The sequence below is a fragment of the Microcaecilia unicolor genome, chromosome 10 (genome assembly GCF_901765095.1).
Source record: "Microcaecilia unicolor chromosome 10, aMicUni1.1, whole genome shotgun sequence".
Lineage (NCBI taxonomy): Eukaryota > Metazoa > Chordata > Amphibia > Gymnophiona > Siphonopidae > Microcaecilia > Microcaecilia unicolor.
In genome coordinates this window covers 197,195,677-197,214,356 of record NC_044040.1, presented here as the reverse complement: position 1 = coordinate 197,214,356, position 18,680 = coordinate 197,195,677, and the positions used below count along the sequence as shown (strand labels likewise).

The 18,680-nt window shown below is 47.3% G+C and overlaps 1 protein-coding gene across 3 annotated transcripts in view; it reads left to right on the top strand.

Annotated features, from left to right (window-relative positions):
- The window catches only part of TNIK (TRAF2 and NCK interacting kinase), a 450,083-nt gene that overhangs the window by 228,400 nt on the left and 203,003 nt on the right, over positions 1 to 18,680 (top strand). For all 3 annotated transcript variants that reach the window (XM_030217217.1, XM_030217218.1, XM_030217216.1), the window contains exon 3: positions 17,233 to 17,289. In XM_030217217.1, coding sequence (XP_030073077.1) covers positions 17,233 to 17,289 — 57 coding nt within the window. The remainder of the gene's footprint in view (positions 1 to 17,232; positions 17,290 to 18,680) is intronic.

The window sequence follows — 18,680 nt, the reverse complement described above, 5'->3', positions numbered from 1 at the left end:
CATGAGTGGGAAAGCGCAGGGTACAAATGTAACAAAAATAAAATAGATACTATTGGAGATTCTACATGGAATGTTGCTTCTATTGGAGATTCTACATGGAATGTTAATGTTGCTATTCCACTAGCAACATTCCATGTAGAAGCCTGCCCTTGCAGATCAGCTGCACAGCCTTCTGCTTCTGTGAGTCTGCCGTCCTGCACGTACGTGCAGGACGTCAGACTCACAGAAACAGAAGCCTGCGCAGCCGTGCTGCTGATCTGCAAGGGCAAGCTTCTACATGGAACGTTGCTAGTGGAGGAGTGGCCTGGTGGTGGACTTTGGTCCTGGGGAACTGAGTTCGATTCCCACTTCAGGCACAGGCAGCTCATTGTGACTCTGGGCAAGTCACTTAACCCTCCATTGCCTGCCGCATTGAGCCTGCCATGAGTGGGGAAGCGCGGGGTACAAATGTAACAAAAATAAAAATAAATGAACTGTCATGCCTGTGCCAGGACAGGAAATTAGGCAGGTCCTTCAGCCTACCAGCTTTAAGCAAGTATAGTTATATATACAGCAGGGGCATAGCCATACAGCCAATTTTGGGTGGGCCTGAGTCCAAGGTGAGAGGCCACGGAATTCATGCTCCCCCGTCCCTAGTCCCCCTCTGCTCTGATTTGCTCCGCTCTCTGCTTTTTGTCCCTCCCTCTACCTGCAAGCTCAAAATATTAAATACCTGAGCAAGAAGGGATCTAAAAATTCCCGCCAGCTGAAGATTTCCTCCTGCTCAGGCAGTCAGCGCTTTTCCTAACAGCAGCCAGGCTGTGCATGCATGAAAACTAAGCGTGTGCAGAGGGGCTGATGTTGGTGTCAGCTCAAGACAAGTTCTGCCAGTTGCGGTTTGAAAGAGCACCGGCTGCCTGAAGAGGAGGAAATCTTCAGCTGGTGGGGTTTGAGGATCTCTGCCAGCCATAGGAAGAGTGCCAAAATTTTGTGTGGTCCTGAGTCCAAATAAGGTGGGCCCTGGCAGAGCCGTAGCGAGGGGAGCTGACACCCGGGGCGGGTTGCCGCTGCGCACCCCCCCCCCCCGGGTGCAACACGGCACACCCTCCTCCCACTGGAGCGCACCTCTCCCCCCCGGAGCGCATACCTCCCCCCCCCCGGAGCGCATACCTCCCCCCCCCCGGAGCGCATGCCTGTGGCGAGGGACGGGCGGGAGGGCCGATCCGCCCCCACTGCACGTTGCTGGGGTGAATCGGCTCTGCGCTGCCTTGTTCACTGCTCTCTCTGTCCCGGAACAGGAAGTAACCTGTTCCGGGGCAGAAAGGACAGTGCACCAGCGCGGAGCCGACACCCCCCAGCGGCGTGCACCCGGGGCGGACCGCCCCTCCCTTCCTACGCCACTGGGCCCTGGCCCACCCATGGCTACGCCACTGATATACAGACCTATAGATAGGTGTAGGTGTACATACCGTATTTTTCGGACTATAAGACGCACTTTTTCCCCCCAAATTTGGGAGGAAAATGGGGGGTGCGTCTTATAGTCCGAAGGTAGAGATTTGGCAGGCCGGCTGGCAGGCCGCCCGCCCTCCCTCCCTCCGAGTTCGGGATCGCTCTCCCCCCGGCCCTGTCACCACTTCTCCCTACTCACGCGATCTTCCCTGGTGGTCTAGTGACGTCGGGGCAGGAAAGAGCTCCCTCTATCCTGCCCAGCGTGCTGCTCTCCATCCTCCTGTATGTAGCCTGATGGTCTCGGCGAGATTCAAAATGGCCGCCGAGACTTCAATTCTCGGCGGCCATTTTGAATCTTGCCGAGACCGTCAGACTCAGGCAGCAATGCATACAGGAGGATGGAGAGCAGCGCGCTGGGCAGGAAAGAGGGAGCTCTTTCCTGCCCCGACGTCACTAGACCACCAGGGAAGATCGTGTTAGTAGGGAGAAGTGGTGACAGGGCCGGGGGGAGGGCGATCCCGAACTCAGAGGGAGGGATTCGGACAAGACGCACCGGAGCACCTAGGCTTTAGAGGAGGGAAAAAGCAAATTTTTTTTTTCCTTTTTCCCTCCTCTGAAACCTAGGTGCGTCTTATGGTCTGGTGCGTCTTATGGTCCGAAAAATACGGTACATAGACATCCCCATGTATTTGTAGAAGGACAGACAGCAGACACCTGCTGCTGGTTTTCTACCTCTATTTGATTGCTCTTGAATGTCACCTACTCTCTCTGTGGCTCCCCTGCTCCTTATGGTTGAAGAACAAACTGCATTTTGGGGTTATACACTGCTTTTGCATTTTTTTCATTGACTCTTCCTTGGGCTCCAGACACATCTTAGTGTCTCCCCCCCGGGCCCCTCCACCTCTCTTTTCGTTGCTCTCTGCTTCACTGTCTATCAACCAGGGTATATCACCCAGCTTCCCGGGTTTCTCACCCTACATTTGCTTGTGCACCATCCTCAGCGCCTGTGGATTCTTGCTCCTTCGATCCAGTCTCCTAAACTGTTAACTTGCTAGTAGATCTCCCCATTTCCGCAATCCAGCTCCCTCTGTATGCAAAAAGGGAAAGGGAAAAGGGACTTGATATACCGCCTTTCTGAGGTTTTTTGCAACTGCATTCAAAGCGGTTTACGTATATTCAGGTACTTATTTTGTACCAGGGGCAATGGAGGGTTAAGTGACTTGCCCAGAGCCACATGGAGCTGCAGTGGGAATCGAACTCAGTTCCCCAGGATCAAAGTCCACTGCACTGCGCTAACCACTAGGCTACTCCTCCACAAGAGAGAAGGCAGAACAGTCTGTTCGTGACCTTAGCTGCCACTGGAGGTGATGCGGTTGGCCGCCAGGACTCTACTGCTATTTCTAGAACATTCTGAGGGAGTCACACAGAGTGGGACCCAACTGATCGGGCGCCACACACTGTCCATGAGTTCCCACACTTTGCGGCTCTTGCATGCCTGACAAGCAACTTTTGGACACTTGAGAGCTGCCACTGGCATCACGTATTGCTGCAGGGCACTTACAGCAGAGCCCAGGGGTGGTTTTTGACCTGGGCATCAGGCAATAGTGACCTTTGTACCAGGGCACACCAGTTGAGAAGCTGTGTGCTATAAGGCAGCTCTCTTTCAGTTTTGATTCAGTCTTACCAGTTCCTTGTCTCCCTTCTGTGTCTGCTTCCTGCTTGCTAGTGTGGTTTGACTTCAGGTCATATCAAAAATTTGCAGAGAGATAGGTAGTTAACCCTTCAAGTGCGGTTTGCAGGCTTTGAATGCATGAATAGGTCCGAGGAGACCAGGCTAGAGAATGACACGGGAACGGGGGACCTGTAGTAACCAGGGGACGGGGACAGAACCTGCGAGGACAGAGCCTGAGGGGACGGGATGGGGACAAACTTTGTCCCCGTGTCATTTTCTGTTTTGAAGCCTGTTAATGAATTTACTGTTGTTTATGTTTGAGTGATGCAGAAGATGATTTTTTGGAAAAACAATCAAACGTGCTGGCCACAACTAGCAAAATTTGCAAGGGGGATCCTGTACATTCCTGCTACCGGCACATCTTCTAAGAAGACATCTTCTATTGCAGGAAGGACTGTGGAAGACAGGAGAGCTAGACTGAATCCTAAGATTGATGATGACTTCTTATTCATTCACAGATTAAAAATTCATAACAGTGCTTCCTAGGGTATATTTCTCCCCTTTAGAGCATACAGAATGGGTTGTATTTTGTACCCCTGGGTGGATTAGGATTCCTTGGGGTTGTAGATGTCAGCTATTGTTGGGGTTGGAAGGGTAGAGGATGGTGGTGGTGGGAGGGTTATTATAGCTGCTCATTGTTATTATTGTTTTCTATTTGTGATTTATAAACAACAGTTGCACAGCATATTGTTCCTTTTTATACTTTAATAAAAAGATTTAAGTATAAAATCATAATTGTTCCAGGCTTCTGCAGATGAGGACAGAGCCCACGGGGATGGGACGGGGACAGATCTGTGGGGACGGGTCGGAGATGGAGACAGGGCCTGCGGGGATGGGACAGAGACAGAACCTGTGGGGATGGGGCGGGGAGAGAGACAACCCACGGGGACAGGGCGGGGACAAACTTTATCCCCGTGTCATTCTCTAGACCCAGGCCTCTGGTATAATTTATGATCTAAGGGTCACCTGAACGTGGGTTGCCCGTGCACATCAGCTGAGATGGCTGCAACCAATAAGTAGATTTTCTTGTTTCTGGCATTATTATTTTGGTTGCTTTCAGAGAGACTCTATGACTCCACTATGACTCTAGTGGAGCATAATTTTATAATAGGGTGTCATGAGTAGGTGTCTACGGAGCTGCTGTTGTATAAAGACAGTGAAACTGAAGCGGCGGTGATCTACTAACACTTTTAAATATACAAAACACGAAATAGTAGAACTTCAAGCGAGAGTATCTGATACTTCCAGTTGGGTATGCCTAATACACAATGCTCAGTGATAGTCAAGGGAAAGTCTCTTAAGGTCACGGTGCGTTAGTTCATACCACCAATGAAGGTGGGCCCAGGGGTGTGCTGCTAAATTGTTAATGGGGCTCTCTCTCGCCAGCAAAGTAAAAGAGAATTCAGGAGGGGCCCAAGCCCACATTTTGGGATCCATTTGTTAAAGTAGCCATGGAGAACTGGTTCCCAAAATTCTTAAAAACTTAACAAACGGCTCTCGCGAGCCTGTGAAAGCCTGCTCCAGCACACCACTGGGTGGGCCCCTATTCTGTGACAGTTATAATCATTGACTGACCCCCTGACCTACCTATGTTTTTGACTTCCTCTTTTTTTTTTTAATTTTTATACATTTTTTAGTTTAATTTTTTACTTTTTATAAATGTTCTAGTTTGTGTCTCAATTCCCATATATTGGATCACTTCATTGGTGGTATGAACTAACGCCCCGTGACCTTATGAGACTTTCCCTTGACTATCATTGAGAATTGTGTATTAGGCATACCCAATTGGAAGTATCAGATACTCTCGCTTGAAGTTCTTCTATTTTGTGTTTTGTTTTATAAAGACAAGCAGGTCCCTATGTAACTTTGTAGAATACTGGTGTATATCACAGAGAATGCACCTTGAATGTAGTTGCCATCGTTTACACCTCGTGAGCTGCTGTAAATGAAGGCGAATAATTTAAGCACGTAGGTTAAGGTGTTTTGTAACCTACACCAGGGGTGTATCTGTGTGGGGCCACGGGGGCCTGGGCCCCCCTGCCGATGACCCTCTCCACCCCCCCTCCTGCCGCCAACCCGCCATCGCCTATCTTTGCTGACGGGGGACCTCAACCTCCGCCAGCCGAGGTCCTTCCGTTGCAAAGGTGGCGGGTGACCCCAACCCCCGCCAGCCGAGGTCCTCTCTTCCGTTGCAGCAAAGCTTCCTGTTCTGAGTCTGACGTCCTGCACGAACAATGTGCAAGATGTCAGACTCAGAATTTGAAACTGAAGTAAGCTTTGCTGAAACGGAAGAGAGGACTTTGGCTGGCGGGGGTTGGGGTCCCCTGCCAGCTTTGCAACGGAAGAAGAGAGGACCTCGGCTGGTGGGGGTTGGGGTCCCCCACCAGCTTTGCAACAGAAAGACCTTGGCTGGCGGGGGTTGGGGTCCCCCACCAGCTTTGCAACAGAAGGACCTTGGCTGGCGGGGGTTGGGGTCCCCCGCCAGCAAAGGTAGGCGACGGTGGCGGGGGAGGGTTAGCGGCGGGAGGGAGGGTTGTCGGCAGGGGGGGTCTGGCAATGGCGGGGAGGGTCTGGCAATGGTGGTGGGGGGGTCGGCGGCGCCGGGGGGGGGGCTAAAATGTGTCCCCTCACTGTGGCTCTGGCCCCCCCTCCCGCCGAAGTCCAGATACGCCTCTGAAACATGCACGTGCTAAGTCTTCCCACGCTCTGCTAAAACTCCGTTCCATGCATGCTCACTGGCAACATATGCGCCATCGTGTCATAGCATGTACTTTTACGCCAGTCTATTTTATGAGCAGGAATGACTTATTAATAAAATTACCTCCTTCAGGTCCTTCACACCAAGCCATTGTTGTGCTCTTGTATTATTATTATTCTTATTATTTATTTATAATTTCAGAAACTGAGACCCCCTTTTCCTAAGGTGCACTCACGTTTTTAGCACGTGCTAAAATTGGGCACGTTCTAAACGTTAGAGATGCCAATGCATTCCTATAGGCGTCTCTAACGTTTAGTTCACGCCCAATCTTAGCACTAAAAATGTGAGCGCTCCTTATTAAAAGACCCCCTCAGAACACAAGATAATACTGGTTTAAGGCAATACAGAGCAAAAAACAATTACGAAAAAAAAAATATTAATATAAATAAACAAGAGATAAAATTTTTAGCTGTTAGACCACAAGTGATAAGTCCAATGAAGTCTTAGATGTGGTCGCTTCCATTTTAGTCAACACACTCCAAATGCCTTTCAGCCTTACCCCCTATAGGGTCTGTAGTTCTAATTAGACTTCTACGGTTTCTTCATATCGGTGGAGCAATCTACTTAATGGGAAACTCCCACCAGGGGGGTGATTGCAGCAACCTCTACAGTGAAATGCATTCCGGAGAAGAAAAAGAGAACGTTAGGCCCAGACTCTCCAACACTCCTTCATCAGTGAGTACAGCAGGCATCTGAACTCCGGGACTTGCAAGGAGTCTGGTGGTGTACCGGTCAAGATTTTGCTGCACAGAGGTTGAATTCTTGCTTGTGGGAGGAATAGGCTTGGCTGCCTCTTTCCTCTTAGAATACGACATATCAAAGACAAAGAAACAAATCTAGTTAGTATCTGTACTGCAAGAGCTCTAGGTAATGTTGGCTCAAGTTATGCGGCCATCTTGTTCTAACCCCCCCTCCCCCAGTGCTGTTTTTATATAGATTGTATCAAGGCAAAGGTTTCCCTACTTGCTCACCTGATTGAGTAGGGTGCTCCTCCTCTTCACTTGGACTCCACCCACTATCCTAGCACTGTTTCACAAAAGTCCCTCTCCTTGCAGTTGACCCATCCTCAATGTTTATTTAGATTTTGCTCACACCTTTATCAGTAGTAGTCCAAGGTGAGTTACATTCTGCTACACTAGGTATTTCACTGTCCCTGGAGGGCTCATGGTCTAATTTTCTACCTGAGGCAATAGAGGGTTAAGTGACTTGCCCAAGATCACAAGCAGCAGCAACAGTGGGATTTGAACCAGGTCCTCTAACCACTAGATTGCTTCTCTGGGTTTCTTGTTGTCTTTTAGGCTGTAAACCTGTTATGTCTGTAAATCCCAATCTAAAACCCGAATTATAGCTATGTCATGCAAGGTTTCACGTTAGGAGTTACGGACCAAGAAAGGGATTCTGGGTGTCGTTGTCGATAATACACTGAAACCTTCTGCTCAGTGTGCTGCTGTGGCTTGGAAAGCGAATAGAATGTTGGGTATTATTAGGAAAGGTGTGGAAAACAGGTGTGAGGATGTTATAATGCCGTTATATCGCTCCATGGTGCGACTGCACCTTGAGTATTGTGTTCCATTCTGGTCGCCGCATCTCAGGAAAGATATAATGGAATTGGAAAAGGTGCAGCGAAGGGCGACTAAAATGATAGCAGGGATGGGACAACTTCCCTATGAAGAAAGATTAAGGAGGCTAGGGCTTTTCACCTTGGAGAAGAGACGGCTGAGGGGAGACATGATAGAGGTATATAAAATAATGAGTGGAGTGGAACAGGTGGATGTGAAGCGTCTGTTCACACTTTCCAAAAATACTAGGACTAGGGGGCATGCGATGAAACTACAGTGTAGTAAATTTAAAACAAATCTGAGAAAATTTTTCTTCACCCAACGCGTAATTAAACTCTGGAATTCGTTGCCGGAGAACGTGGTGAAGGCAGTTAGCTTGGCAGAGTTTAAAAGAGGGTTAGACGGTTTCCTAAAGGACAAGTCCATAAACTGCTACTAAATGGAGTTGGGAATAATCCACAATTCCGGGAATAACATATATAGAATGTTTGTACGTTTGGGAAGCTCGCCAGGTGCCCTTGGCCTGGATTGGCCGCTGTCATGGACGGGATGCTGGGCTCGATGGACCCTTGATCTTTTCCCAGTGTGGCATTACTTATGTACTTATCAATAATCAACAGAAGAAAATGACGTGGTGGTGTACCATAGGTTTCCAAAATAACTTATTAATGTACTTAATAAATGAAAACACTGGTAAACAGGGTGCCAAAGATCAGCTGTTTACTATGGGGCCCTTTAACTACGCCGCGCAAGCACCTGCGCGCGCCCAATGAGAGCCAGAATGGAGTTACTGCCCGACTACCGTGTTGCACCGGTAATTTCATTTTTGACGCGCGGCCAAAAATAATTTTTTTATTTTTGGACGCGCGCCAAGTGGCATCATCATTGCCCAGTTACCGTATGAGACTTTACCGCTAGGTCAGTGGCTAGCGGTAAAGTCGCAGACCCAAAATGGACGCCCGGCAATTTTGATTTTGCCGCATGTCCATTTTCAGCAAAAATTTAAAAAGGCCTTTTTTGCTGGCGCGCTGAAACATGGATCGGCGCGTGCCCAAAACCCGCGCCTACACTACCGCAAGCCATTTTTCAGCACATCTTAGTAAAAGGACCCCAGTGTGTTAAAATCAATGAGATTGATATTGGGGGATTCTCAGAGTTATAGCTAACTCATGCGGTGTATTCGCTGCATATGGAGTACCTCCTAGAGGGTGGATAAGTTTTTCAATTATTGAACTCCCCTTGTGATTGTTTACTATCACTCCTTGTGCCCCAATATTTACAGTGTTTGACATATACAGCCTGTTATATCCTGTGTATCCCTATAAGTTAAGTCCCAAAACATATTTTACTTTATGAATTTATATTTCTATGCAATACAAAGCTGTTTCCGTAGTAGCTGGTTCATTCTTAGTATAGACCCTCTCACATGTTCCCAGTACATTTATATCGCACACGCTAATGAAAAGCTCTTTCCTGTTTCCACCATAAAAATTAATGGTAAATCCACACGGCAGCTCTTGCCTTCACCGCTCTTCTCATATGACCGTAGTGTCTCTCAGCATTGGTTACTTCAGTGCTCTTCTCATATGACCGTAGTGTCTCTCAGCATTGGTTACTTCAGTTGGCAACATCTCTCCTACTGCTTGACACCACAGTGGTTTTGATAAGTTCTGCTTCAGTTACTCGAGTTCACTCTGTTGCTCTACAAAAAAATAATAAGTGCACCAGCAACCTTCTAAGATATCCTACATAAGTACATAAGTATTGCCATACTGGGACAGACCAAAGGTCCATCAAGCCCAGCATCCTGTTTCCAACAGTGGCCAATCCAGGTCACAAATACCTGGCAAGATCCCCCAAAAAGTACAAAAATACTTTATACTGCTTATCGCAGAAATAGTGGATTTTCCCCAAGTCCAATTTAATAATGGTTTATGGACTTTTCCTTTAGGAAGCCGTCCAAACCTTTTTTAAACCCCGCTAAGCCAACCACCTTTACCACATTCTCCGGCAACGAATTCCAAAGTTTAATTACTAGCAGATGTTCTGTTGATTACTGATAATAGCCCGGTTTTAGATTGGGATATATAGTTTGATTACCGGTGGTTCTCATTGGGAGTTTTTGCATTGTGCTATGTCTGTAAAGGTTTGTATACACCTGGTAATGCTATACCAATAAGGGTAATAATACAAACAGATTTAATAAAAGCTCTGGAAAAAATGGTGTCCAGTCAAACCGTGGAGTGTGAATTGTAAAGTGTTATACAACTCTTATCTGCCTACTGCATCTGTCTGTCTATCTTTTTTTGCCTCTGTAATGCAGAAGCATGTGACCTGTACTTTCAACAGCAGTGTGTTTCAGAAAGCTGAGCAAAACCACATCTAGTTAATAAAGAACTATTTTTAGGCTGCTTTCTGTGTCTACGGAAAACCCTTCATATTATAAGGCCATTGGATTTAATGGTTTGTTTTAAATGCACTTCATTATGTACTAGTAAAAAAAAGCCCGTTTCCGAAACCAATGAAACGGGCGCTAGCATGTGGCTTTTTTTGTGTGTGCGCGTATGTGTCACAGAGTTATTTTGTGTGTGTGTGTGTGAGTGTGTGTGTGTGTGAGTGTGTGAGGGTGCGGTGTGTGTGCAGGTTGTTGATGTGTGTCTTTTTTTTGTTTTGTTTTTTGCTTGGGGGGTTGTGGGATGTGCTGTGCCGGTCTATTTTTGCACATACCCACAGCAGGAATATTCTTCTCTCGTTCCAGCGGTGGTTCTGTGCTCTCCGTGCTGCACAGATAATGAGCCATTCTGCTGGGGAATGCTCCTCCCTTATTGTCACGTAGTTTCCTCTGATTGGTCCATCTTACGTTGCCTAGTGTTGCCTGGGAACGGTGTTGTGATGGTCCTTTGTGTTTCAGAATGTTGAGGGTGTTTTTTCTGATTGGTCCATCATGCGAGGGCGGGGCAGACAGACATGGTCAGTGTTGTGGCTTCACCACCATGAATCCATGAACCCTTCAGGGAGTGACTGAGTGACTTCAGAACGTTGTCTTCAGAACGTTGAGGGTGAGTTTTATTATAGTAGATGTGTATTGTAAACCGTCTTGAATGTTTACCAGGAAGATGGTATATAAACCTCTTTTTTTTTTTTTTTTAAATAAAATAAATCTTTATTTGTAATCATAACTAGGGTCTTAAGCCCGTGCCAACTTGGCCTAACCTTAGGCAAAGAACCTAAATTGACCCCCTTTGAACATTGATCAGGGATAAGTACTTAAGGTTAGGCTCTTCATTTCACTAGACCATTATGTTTAGCAGCCTGAAAACTGAGTGACGGGGGGGGGGGGGGGGGGGGGGTAGCGGGGAGGGGTGCAGATATGTAGTTCAGGGAAAGTGTTTTTCATCAATTGACACCAAGCTAAGGTGCTCCTTTATGAAGCTGCGGCAAAAGGGGGCCTGTGCTGGCATCAGAGCGTGTTTTTGATTCGTGCCGAGGACCCCTTCTACCGCAGCGGGTAAAAGGTAGTTCTTGCTTTATTTATTTTCTTTTTTAAGAAAAGTCACTCGCCGTGCAGCCATTTCAGGGGGGGGAGGGAGCACTTGGCACTGCCCGATTACAGCTGGGTACACACCGACGCTACAAAAATATTTTTGTAGTGCCGGAAATGGCGCACTCTAGGGATGGGAAGTACCGCCGGGCTGCTGCGGTAGCCTGGTGGTACTTTCGTTTTAGTGAGCGGTCAGCCCGCACTTTGTAAAAGGACCCCTAAGGCTCTTAAACCTAGAAAACTTATTTTTAAGCTCATAAATTCAGGTGAATTTTCATCTGAAAATGTGGAGAGGTGTGGTAGCCATGTTAGTCCACTCTTAAAGGTTAAGTCCTGTCTGTTGGGCATCAAAATATTCAATCATTCTGACTTCAAAGGTCTTACGTTCCTGTATTGTTTTAAAGTTACCTTTCAGGATTCTTACTATGAAATCACTGATACAGTGTTCCGGTGGGAACCTTACTGGCACCGGCCTTCTTCATGTGATGTCTAGGTAGATTAAATCTTGTCTTAAGCATCTGGCCTGTTTCTCCAATATAGCATCCTTCATTACATTTTTTACACTGAATGATATATACCACATTGGAAGATGAGCATGTGAAAGATTTCTTTATGTTGAATATTTTTCCTTTGTGAATGACTGTGGGGTCCTGTGAAATGTTTTGGCATAGCTTGCAGCTGGCTATATTACAGGGAAATGTGCCCTTCTCTTCTTTTTCAGTCTGTGTTGGGAGTTTACTTCTAATTAGCTTGTGTTTTAAGTTGGGTGGCTGTCGGAAGGCCAGCACTAAAGTTTGACCGAGAATAGGTGGCAAACCTATGTGCCTACATTTCAGCTCTTTCAATATCAACCTCGTAGTAAAGCCTGTTTGGGAAGGGCGATATCAAATGTATCTGGATTTCTAATTCGCTTTAAGCTCAGATTTGGAAAGGAGAGTAATTAAATCTAAAGTCCCGTTACAGTTGGAATGATAGAGTAAGGTGAGAAATTTACATTACCCTTCATTGTTTCAAATGCAAACTTAGGGGGTCTTTTACTAAAGCTTAGCTCAAGCTATCTACAGCAGGGCCCATCGGTGGTGTAGCTATGTGGGGCCAGGGGGGCCTGGGCCCCTGTAGATTTGGCCCTCGACCCCCTTCCTCCCACCGCCAACCTGTCGTCGCCTGCCTTTGCTGGTGAGGGACCCCAACCCTCGCCAGCCGAGGTCCTCTTCTTCTCGCAAAAGGCTTCTTTCCCCCCCGCCAGGGGGAGCAAAGTTGGTGGTGGCGGCGGTGGGGTCGGCAGCGCCTGGGGGGGGGGGCTAAACTGTGCCCCGTCACCTCGGGCTCTGGACCCCCCTCCCGCCGAAGTCTGGCTATGCCCCTGGGGCCCATAGGAATAAAATGGGCCCTGCTACAGATAACTCAAGCTAAGCTTTAGTAAATGACCTCCTTAGTGTGTAAGCTCTCTGGGACAGAAATATACTTGGTGTACCTGAGGTTAGCTTACATTGAGCTCGGGTTTAAAAAAAGTGATTAATTACCTCCAAATCCCAGACTCCCAGGAGATGGATTTTTCAAGCACGTGGAAGTGCGATGCGCTTAAGTTATATTTGCCCATGAAAACGAAAGCATATGAATTAAGGGAAGAGATGTGCAAAACCAGGAAATAAGTGATAAACAGTTTAAATTGTATCTTTGATTACATGGTAAAATACTCTTTTTACTAAGGTGCACTAAATCAGTGTTTCCCAAACCTGGTTCTGGAGGCTCCCCAGCCAGTCACGTTTTCAAGATATCCACAATGAATATTTACGAGAGAGATCTGCATGCAGTTGAGGCAATGCATGCAGATCTCCAGTGGCGTTCCTAGGCTGCCTGACACCCGGGGCGGATCACCGATGCGCCCCCCCCCCCCCCCCGGGTGCAGCGCGGCCAACCCCCACCAGCGAAATAACACCCTCCCCCCCGGGTGCATTTTTACCTGCTGGGGGGGTGCCGCGCGCCTGTTGGCCGAGTCTGCTTGTTCCCTCCCTGCTGCTCCCTCTGCCCCGGAACAGGAAGTAACCCTCAGCAGCGTGCACCCGGGGCGGGCCGCCCCCACCGCCCCCCCCCCCCCCCCCCTTGGTACGCCACTGCAGATCTCTCTCTTGAATATTCATTGTGGATATCCTGAAAACCTGAGTGACTGGGGTGCCTCAAAGGACCAGGTTTGGAAACCACTGTGCTAAATGATAAGACGCCCACAGGAATATAATAGGCGTCTTATCATTTAGCGTGCGCTAATCGGTTAGTGCTCATTAGCAAAAGAACCCCTTTGTAAATTATTTTATTCGGTCGTATGTCCTTTACGTTTGCGTCCTTCAAATAATCGCAGTTGAAGTAGATGAAAGGCTAGTTGCTATGAACAGATACCTTAGGGGGTGGGTTTGTGGGGAATAGCCATTATTAGAGGGAGGGGGGAGTGGGAACAGAAATGGTTTTGAAGTAAGCATAGTACCCTTTCATCATTTGTAATATTTGTGTTGGAAATGCATTTCAAAGAGATCAACAGAGCTCCTAGACCGTCTGACAAGACAATAGCAGAATACAGAAAACGAGAACTCGGATCAGTGCTTTGGCGTATTCCATGGAGTCAGGGCAGAGGTACAAAGGGCCCTGTCACATGGACCAGCTTAGACGTCACCTGATAAACCAGCAAGCTGTAGGTAACATGTCTGGCCATTTGTAAAAGCACAGCATCTCTCCATTGTTGCAGCAGTGCTCTGGCAGCTTTTGAATGCAAATTATTCCAAATATATTACTGCTTACTACCTATAAGGATATGCATAAGTCAGAGAAATACATGCATTTCAAAGAAAGTACAAATGAGAGACATCAGCTCTTTTTTTTTTCTTTCCCTTTGCTACTCTTCATACAATTTTGAGGCCAGAACTGTATCTTTTATAGTTCTTTAACAAACTGTGTAACAGGCACCTTTGCACTCCCCTGGACCATGGGTTGGTGTAACAGCAGGGGCGTAGCCAAACCTTACGGTGGGAGGGGGCCAGAGCTCGAGGTTGTGGGCACATTTTGAGTGCCGCCACGCCTCGCTTCGCCTCACCTCCCCCTCGCCTCCGCTTCGCGCCTCCTCGCACCCCCCTTCGCCTCGCAAATACTTTGCTGACGGGGGTCCCCAACCCCCGCCAGCTGAAGCCTTCTTTAGCACCGTCTCTGGTGCAGCCGCGTTCCTGCCCTGCTTTTCTTGCTCCTGTCCTGTGCACACTGACGCTCCTTTACGTGAAACTGAGAAGGCGCGTCAGCGTGCACAGGACAGGAGGAGCAAGAAGAGCAGGGCAGAAACGTGGCTGTGCCGGAGATGGCGCTGAAGAAGACTTCGGCTGGTGGGGGTTGGGGACCCCCACCAGCCAAGCCAGGAGCCTGGACATAATTTCCAAGGGCCCAGGCCCCTGTGGCCCCCCTAGCTACGCCCCTGTATAACAGTGACCTGTCTCAGTCTGTCATAGTTAAACATGGAGCTTTACACTCACTGTGTTGTATATTAGGTGCACGACACGCTTAAAATCCGCAAAGGCAGTTTCTAGGTTAACTTATTTAAAAGTGGAGAAAAAAAGGCATCAGTAAATGCCACCCAGCCAACCAGACTTAACTGACTGTAAGGCATAGGTATTGCGCAGCATCATATCGCCAAAAAAAACTCCACTTTGTCAATTTACACACGATATTTTACTATCACTTCTGCAAGCGTGTCATGAACCAATATTCAATATGGATTTCAGCTAAGTAACTGGCGTTTGTTCTGTGCCACTCTGTGCCACAGTGTTATCAAGGACATTGAGATTTAAAATTTGAGAGACATTTATACCTGTGGAATATTGGTTCATGAAATTAGCTTCAAGTTGGTGCGTTGTAGGTACCCCTTTATAGAAAGGCCCTTGTATCTCCTAATTCTATAAATGTGCGTGCCCAATTTCCCCCCCCCCCCCCCCGCCGAATTTTATATATTGCACTCAAAATTCTGCGCACAAATTTGGGCACGTGTCCAGTTTGCACAATTTAATTGGGTAAGTAATCAATTAATGACAATTGGGTGTTAACAATCAATTATTGGTGATAATTGGCAACAATTTGGATTTACGTGTACATCTTGCTGAACAATATTCTATAAATTTGCACTGGAAAGGGTGTGGCCATGGGAGGAGCATGGGCAGGTCAGGGGCGGTCACTGTTATAGAATGTGGAAGATATATGCTTAACTTATGCACAAGGATTTATACCAGGTTTCAGTTGATGTAAATCCTCTGGGTGCAAATCCTGGTGCTATAAATGGCGTCCGACTCAGAGTTCCATATATAAATAGTACTCTGTGCTCATTTTTTTTTTTAATGTCCAAATTTGGGTGCCATTTACAGAATCTAGTCTTTAGCGTGCAGAGTTGGGCATGCAAGTTACCAAGTTGCGGCAGCCATTTTGAGATTGGAACTGGTGCGTGAAGGAGCAATCCTCTCAAGTCAGTCTAGTTTAGTTACCGCATTGGATGCAAAATAGTGTCTTTGTGCATGTGGTAAGAAAACAGTGCTCTGAACTATAGCAAGGTCACTTATATTGGCCCCTGAGCGGTTTAAGTGGACCCTCTCATCTGAGAGCGACATGCATCCATCACTGGCCAGTGAGCAGTAATCCTATATAATAATTCTCACCTCCAACAGGATGTGCTTGGGACCGTGCCTGCCGGAAGTGGTCTGCTAGGCAGGCAAGCACTGACCTCAGTGACCTCAGTGACAGACAATTTGGCAAAGCAAAACAATCTGAGTGCTGGCCATTAGGACACAGGGTTGATAGGAGAGTTTTAAAGACTGAAGGAAACGAAAGTGTTAAACTGGAGAAGGGGGGGGGGAGTTGTGAATGACTGAAAGACATGCAAATTTGGGACAGGAAAACAATCTCAATGCTGGCCATTAGCACACAGGGTACATAGCACAGTTTTAAAAGACTGAAGGAATCAAAAGTGTTCGGGGGGGGGGGGGGGGGGGGGGCAAGTTCTGAATGAATGAAAGAAATGAAAATTTACCAGAGGAACACAATCTGAATACCGGGCATTTGTACACAGGGTACATAGGATACTTTAAAAAAAAAATTAAGGACATGAAAGTATTACATCTTGGGGGAGGGGTGAGGAGGAAAGCGGTGGGGTATCCGGATACTGGGCGTTAGGGCCACGGGGGTACATAGACTTTTGAAAGCCTTAAGGAACCCAAAGTGTGGGAAGGAGGAGGAAAAGGAGGGGAGGGAACGGGGTGAGGGGCATTAGGAACAGGGGAGGGGGCCCTGTCCCACACTCTAATTCTCACACACACACTGTCACACAGACAGTCTCACTCTGTCACACACCCGCACATTCACTCTGGCTCTCTCTCTCAAACATACACACTACCAGGAAAACCTTGCTAGCGCCCGTTTCATTCGTTCCAGAAACGGGCCTTTTTTTTTACTAGTCTTTTATAAAGCAGTCAATGGAGGCAGTCATTTAATGTGAAATGAAGCGAGGACCCCAATGCAATGAGCAATAGATTATATGCAGGAAGGTACCGTTTACTAGGCCAGCCTAAGAGGTATCCAAATAAGATGATACCAGTCTTTGTTTGGATCACCTTTTATTGGTCCACTGGAAGGAGGAGTAACCTAATGGTTAGTGCAGCGGGCTTTGATCCTTGCAACCTGGGTTCAATTCCCTCTGGAGCTGCTTATGACCTTGGGCAAGTCACTTTCCGTTGCCCCAGGTACAAAACTTTAGATTGTGAGCCCTCTAGGGACAGCGAAAGTACCTGCATATAATGTATATAGCATTGCGTACGTCTAGTAGGTGCTATAGAAATGAGTAGTAGTAGTAGGAAGGTATTAAAGCCTGCTAAAATTCTGTTTACTTCAACCCCAGTATGACTATTCAATTCCTACTGTAGCTCCTTGTGACTCTGAGTAAGTCACTTAACCCTCCTTTGCTCCAGGTGCAAAATAAATGCCTATATGTAATATGTAAAGCGCTTTGATTATAATCACAGACAAGCAATATAACAAGCCCACCCCCTTGCCCTTCCTAGAACTCTGTAGTATTGTGATAGATTACTCTTTCCTCGAGTTCTAGTTTGGTTGTTCCGAAAGCACTCTTTATGTCACTGTGGAATTACATTTTTGAAAGGCACAAACTAAAGATGTTCTCTCTCTCTTTCTTTTTCAGGGTCGCCATGTTAAAACAGGACAGCTCGCTGCCATTAAGGTGATGGATGTGACTGGGGTAATGTATCTCCTTTTTGTATCTAATTTTAGTATGCTTCCATAATTTATTAAACGAGAGGTAAGAAAAAAAAATCTCATATTAGACCATGAAAGAAGGCTTTTATATGAAAAATGCAGAGGAGAAAGGCAGCTTTTTTTCTAGTATACTAGCCGTTAAGCCCGTTAAAACGGGCGAGATTTCCAGCAACCCTCCTCGCCGCCGCTCCCTCCCCCCTCCGTGCCGGGTCCCCTGCACTGACCTGAGAGCGCCTCTCACCTCCGTGTGAAAGCGCTGCAGGCAGCAGCAGATCGCTCTGCTGCTGCCTGCAGCGCTTCCACACGGAGGTGAGAGGCGCTGTCAGGTCAGTGCAGGGGGCCTGATACAGAGGGGGGGCGGGAGCGGCGGCTGGGATGGGGGGGGTGGAGGTTGGTGCGCGCGATATTCGTTTCCAGGCGGCAGCGTCCGACAGTCCCACTCCGTTTTCCTCTCTGTTCAGCCCTCTGACGTCATCACGTCTTGTCGCAAGGGCGGGACAGAGAGGGAAGTCTCTACTGCGCATTTGCAGGTGAGTCGGTCACTTGCCATTTATCTGTTTGATAGCTTCTTTGACATGTATATGGACCATGGTCTTATGCTTATTAACATGAAAACTTTTATTCCAGTGCTGCCTATTCTGCTTGAGCTAAAGCTTTGTAAACTACAGCAGAAAATATAGACCCAGGATGAATGGTTATATAAATGTTATTCCACCCAGCAGTTACTATCTATGGACACTGGAGCTGAAAGGGAATAACTGAGGCCAGTGTCATAGCTTCTTCCCTCCTTATTCTGTCAACTGTCCTCTTTTCACCCACTTTCTGCTGCTCAAAAAGTACTCCGGGACTTTGTCCAGTTCTTACATTTTTCACATTTTTGGCCAGCCGTCACTTTTTGCATGCCGGTAAAGTTTTTTTTGTTTTTTTTTTCCTCACAGAAATATTTTATGTGGATTTATTTATTTTTACCTTGCTGAAGTTCTAGGAAACAAATTCCTCCAGCAATAGATGCATTCTTTCAGAACTGGGCTTAAGAACAATTTCTTTTTTCATGCCCTAAACTTAAATTTGAGCCTGTGATTTCTGTAAAGGGCAATTCAGTAACTGATAGCATGCATTTATGAGTTCTTTGGGTGCACCAAAATGCACTGCATAATCTACTGTAATAAAACGCAGCCTCAACGTTCTGAGGACACTGACGTCACTGAAGTCACTCACACACCGGTTCGTGGTTTTATGGTGGTGAAGCCACAACATCTTCATGCCCCGCCCTCGCGTCACACGTGATGACATCGAGGGCGGAACACGAAAACAATAACGCACGGGGAGCAGTACCTACTCCTCCCCTTCCAGGAAATCCCAGCCGCCGCCGCC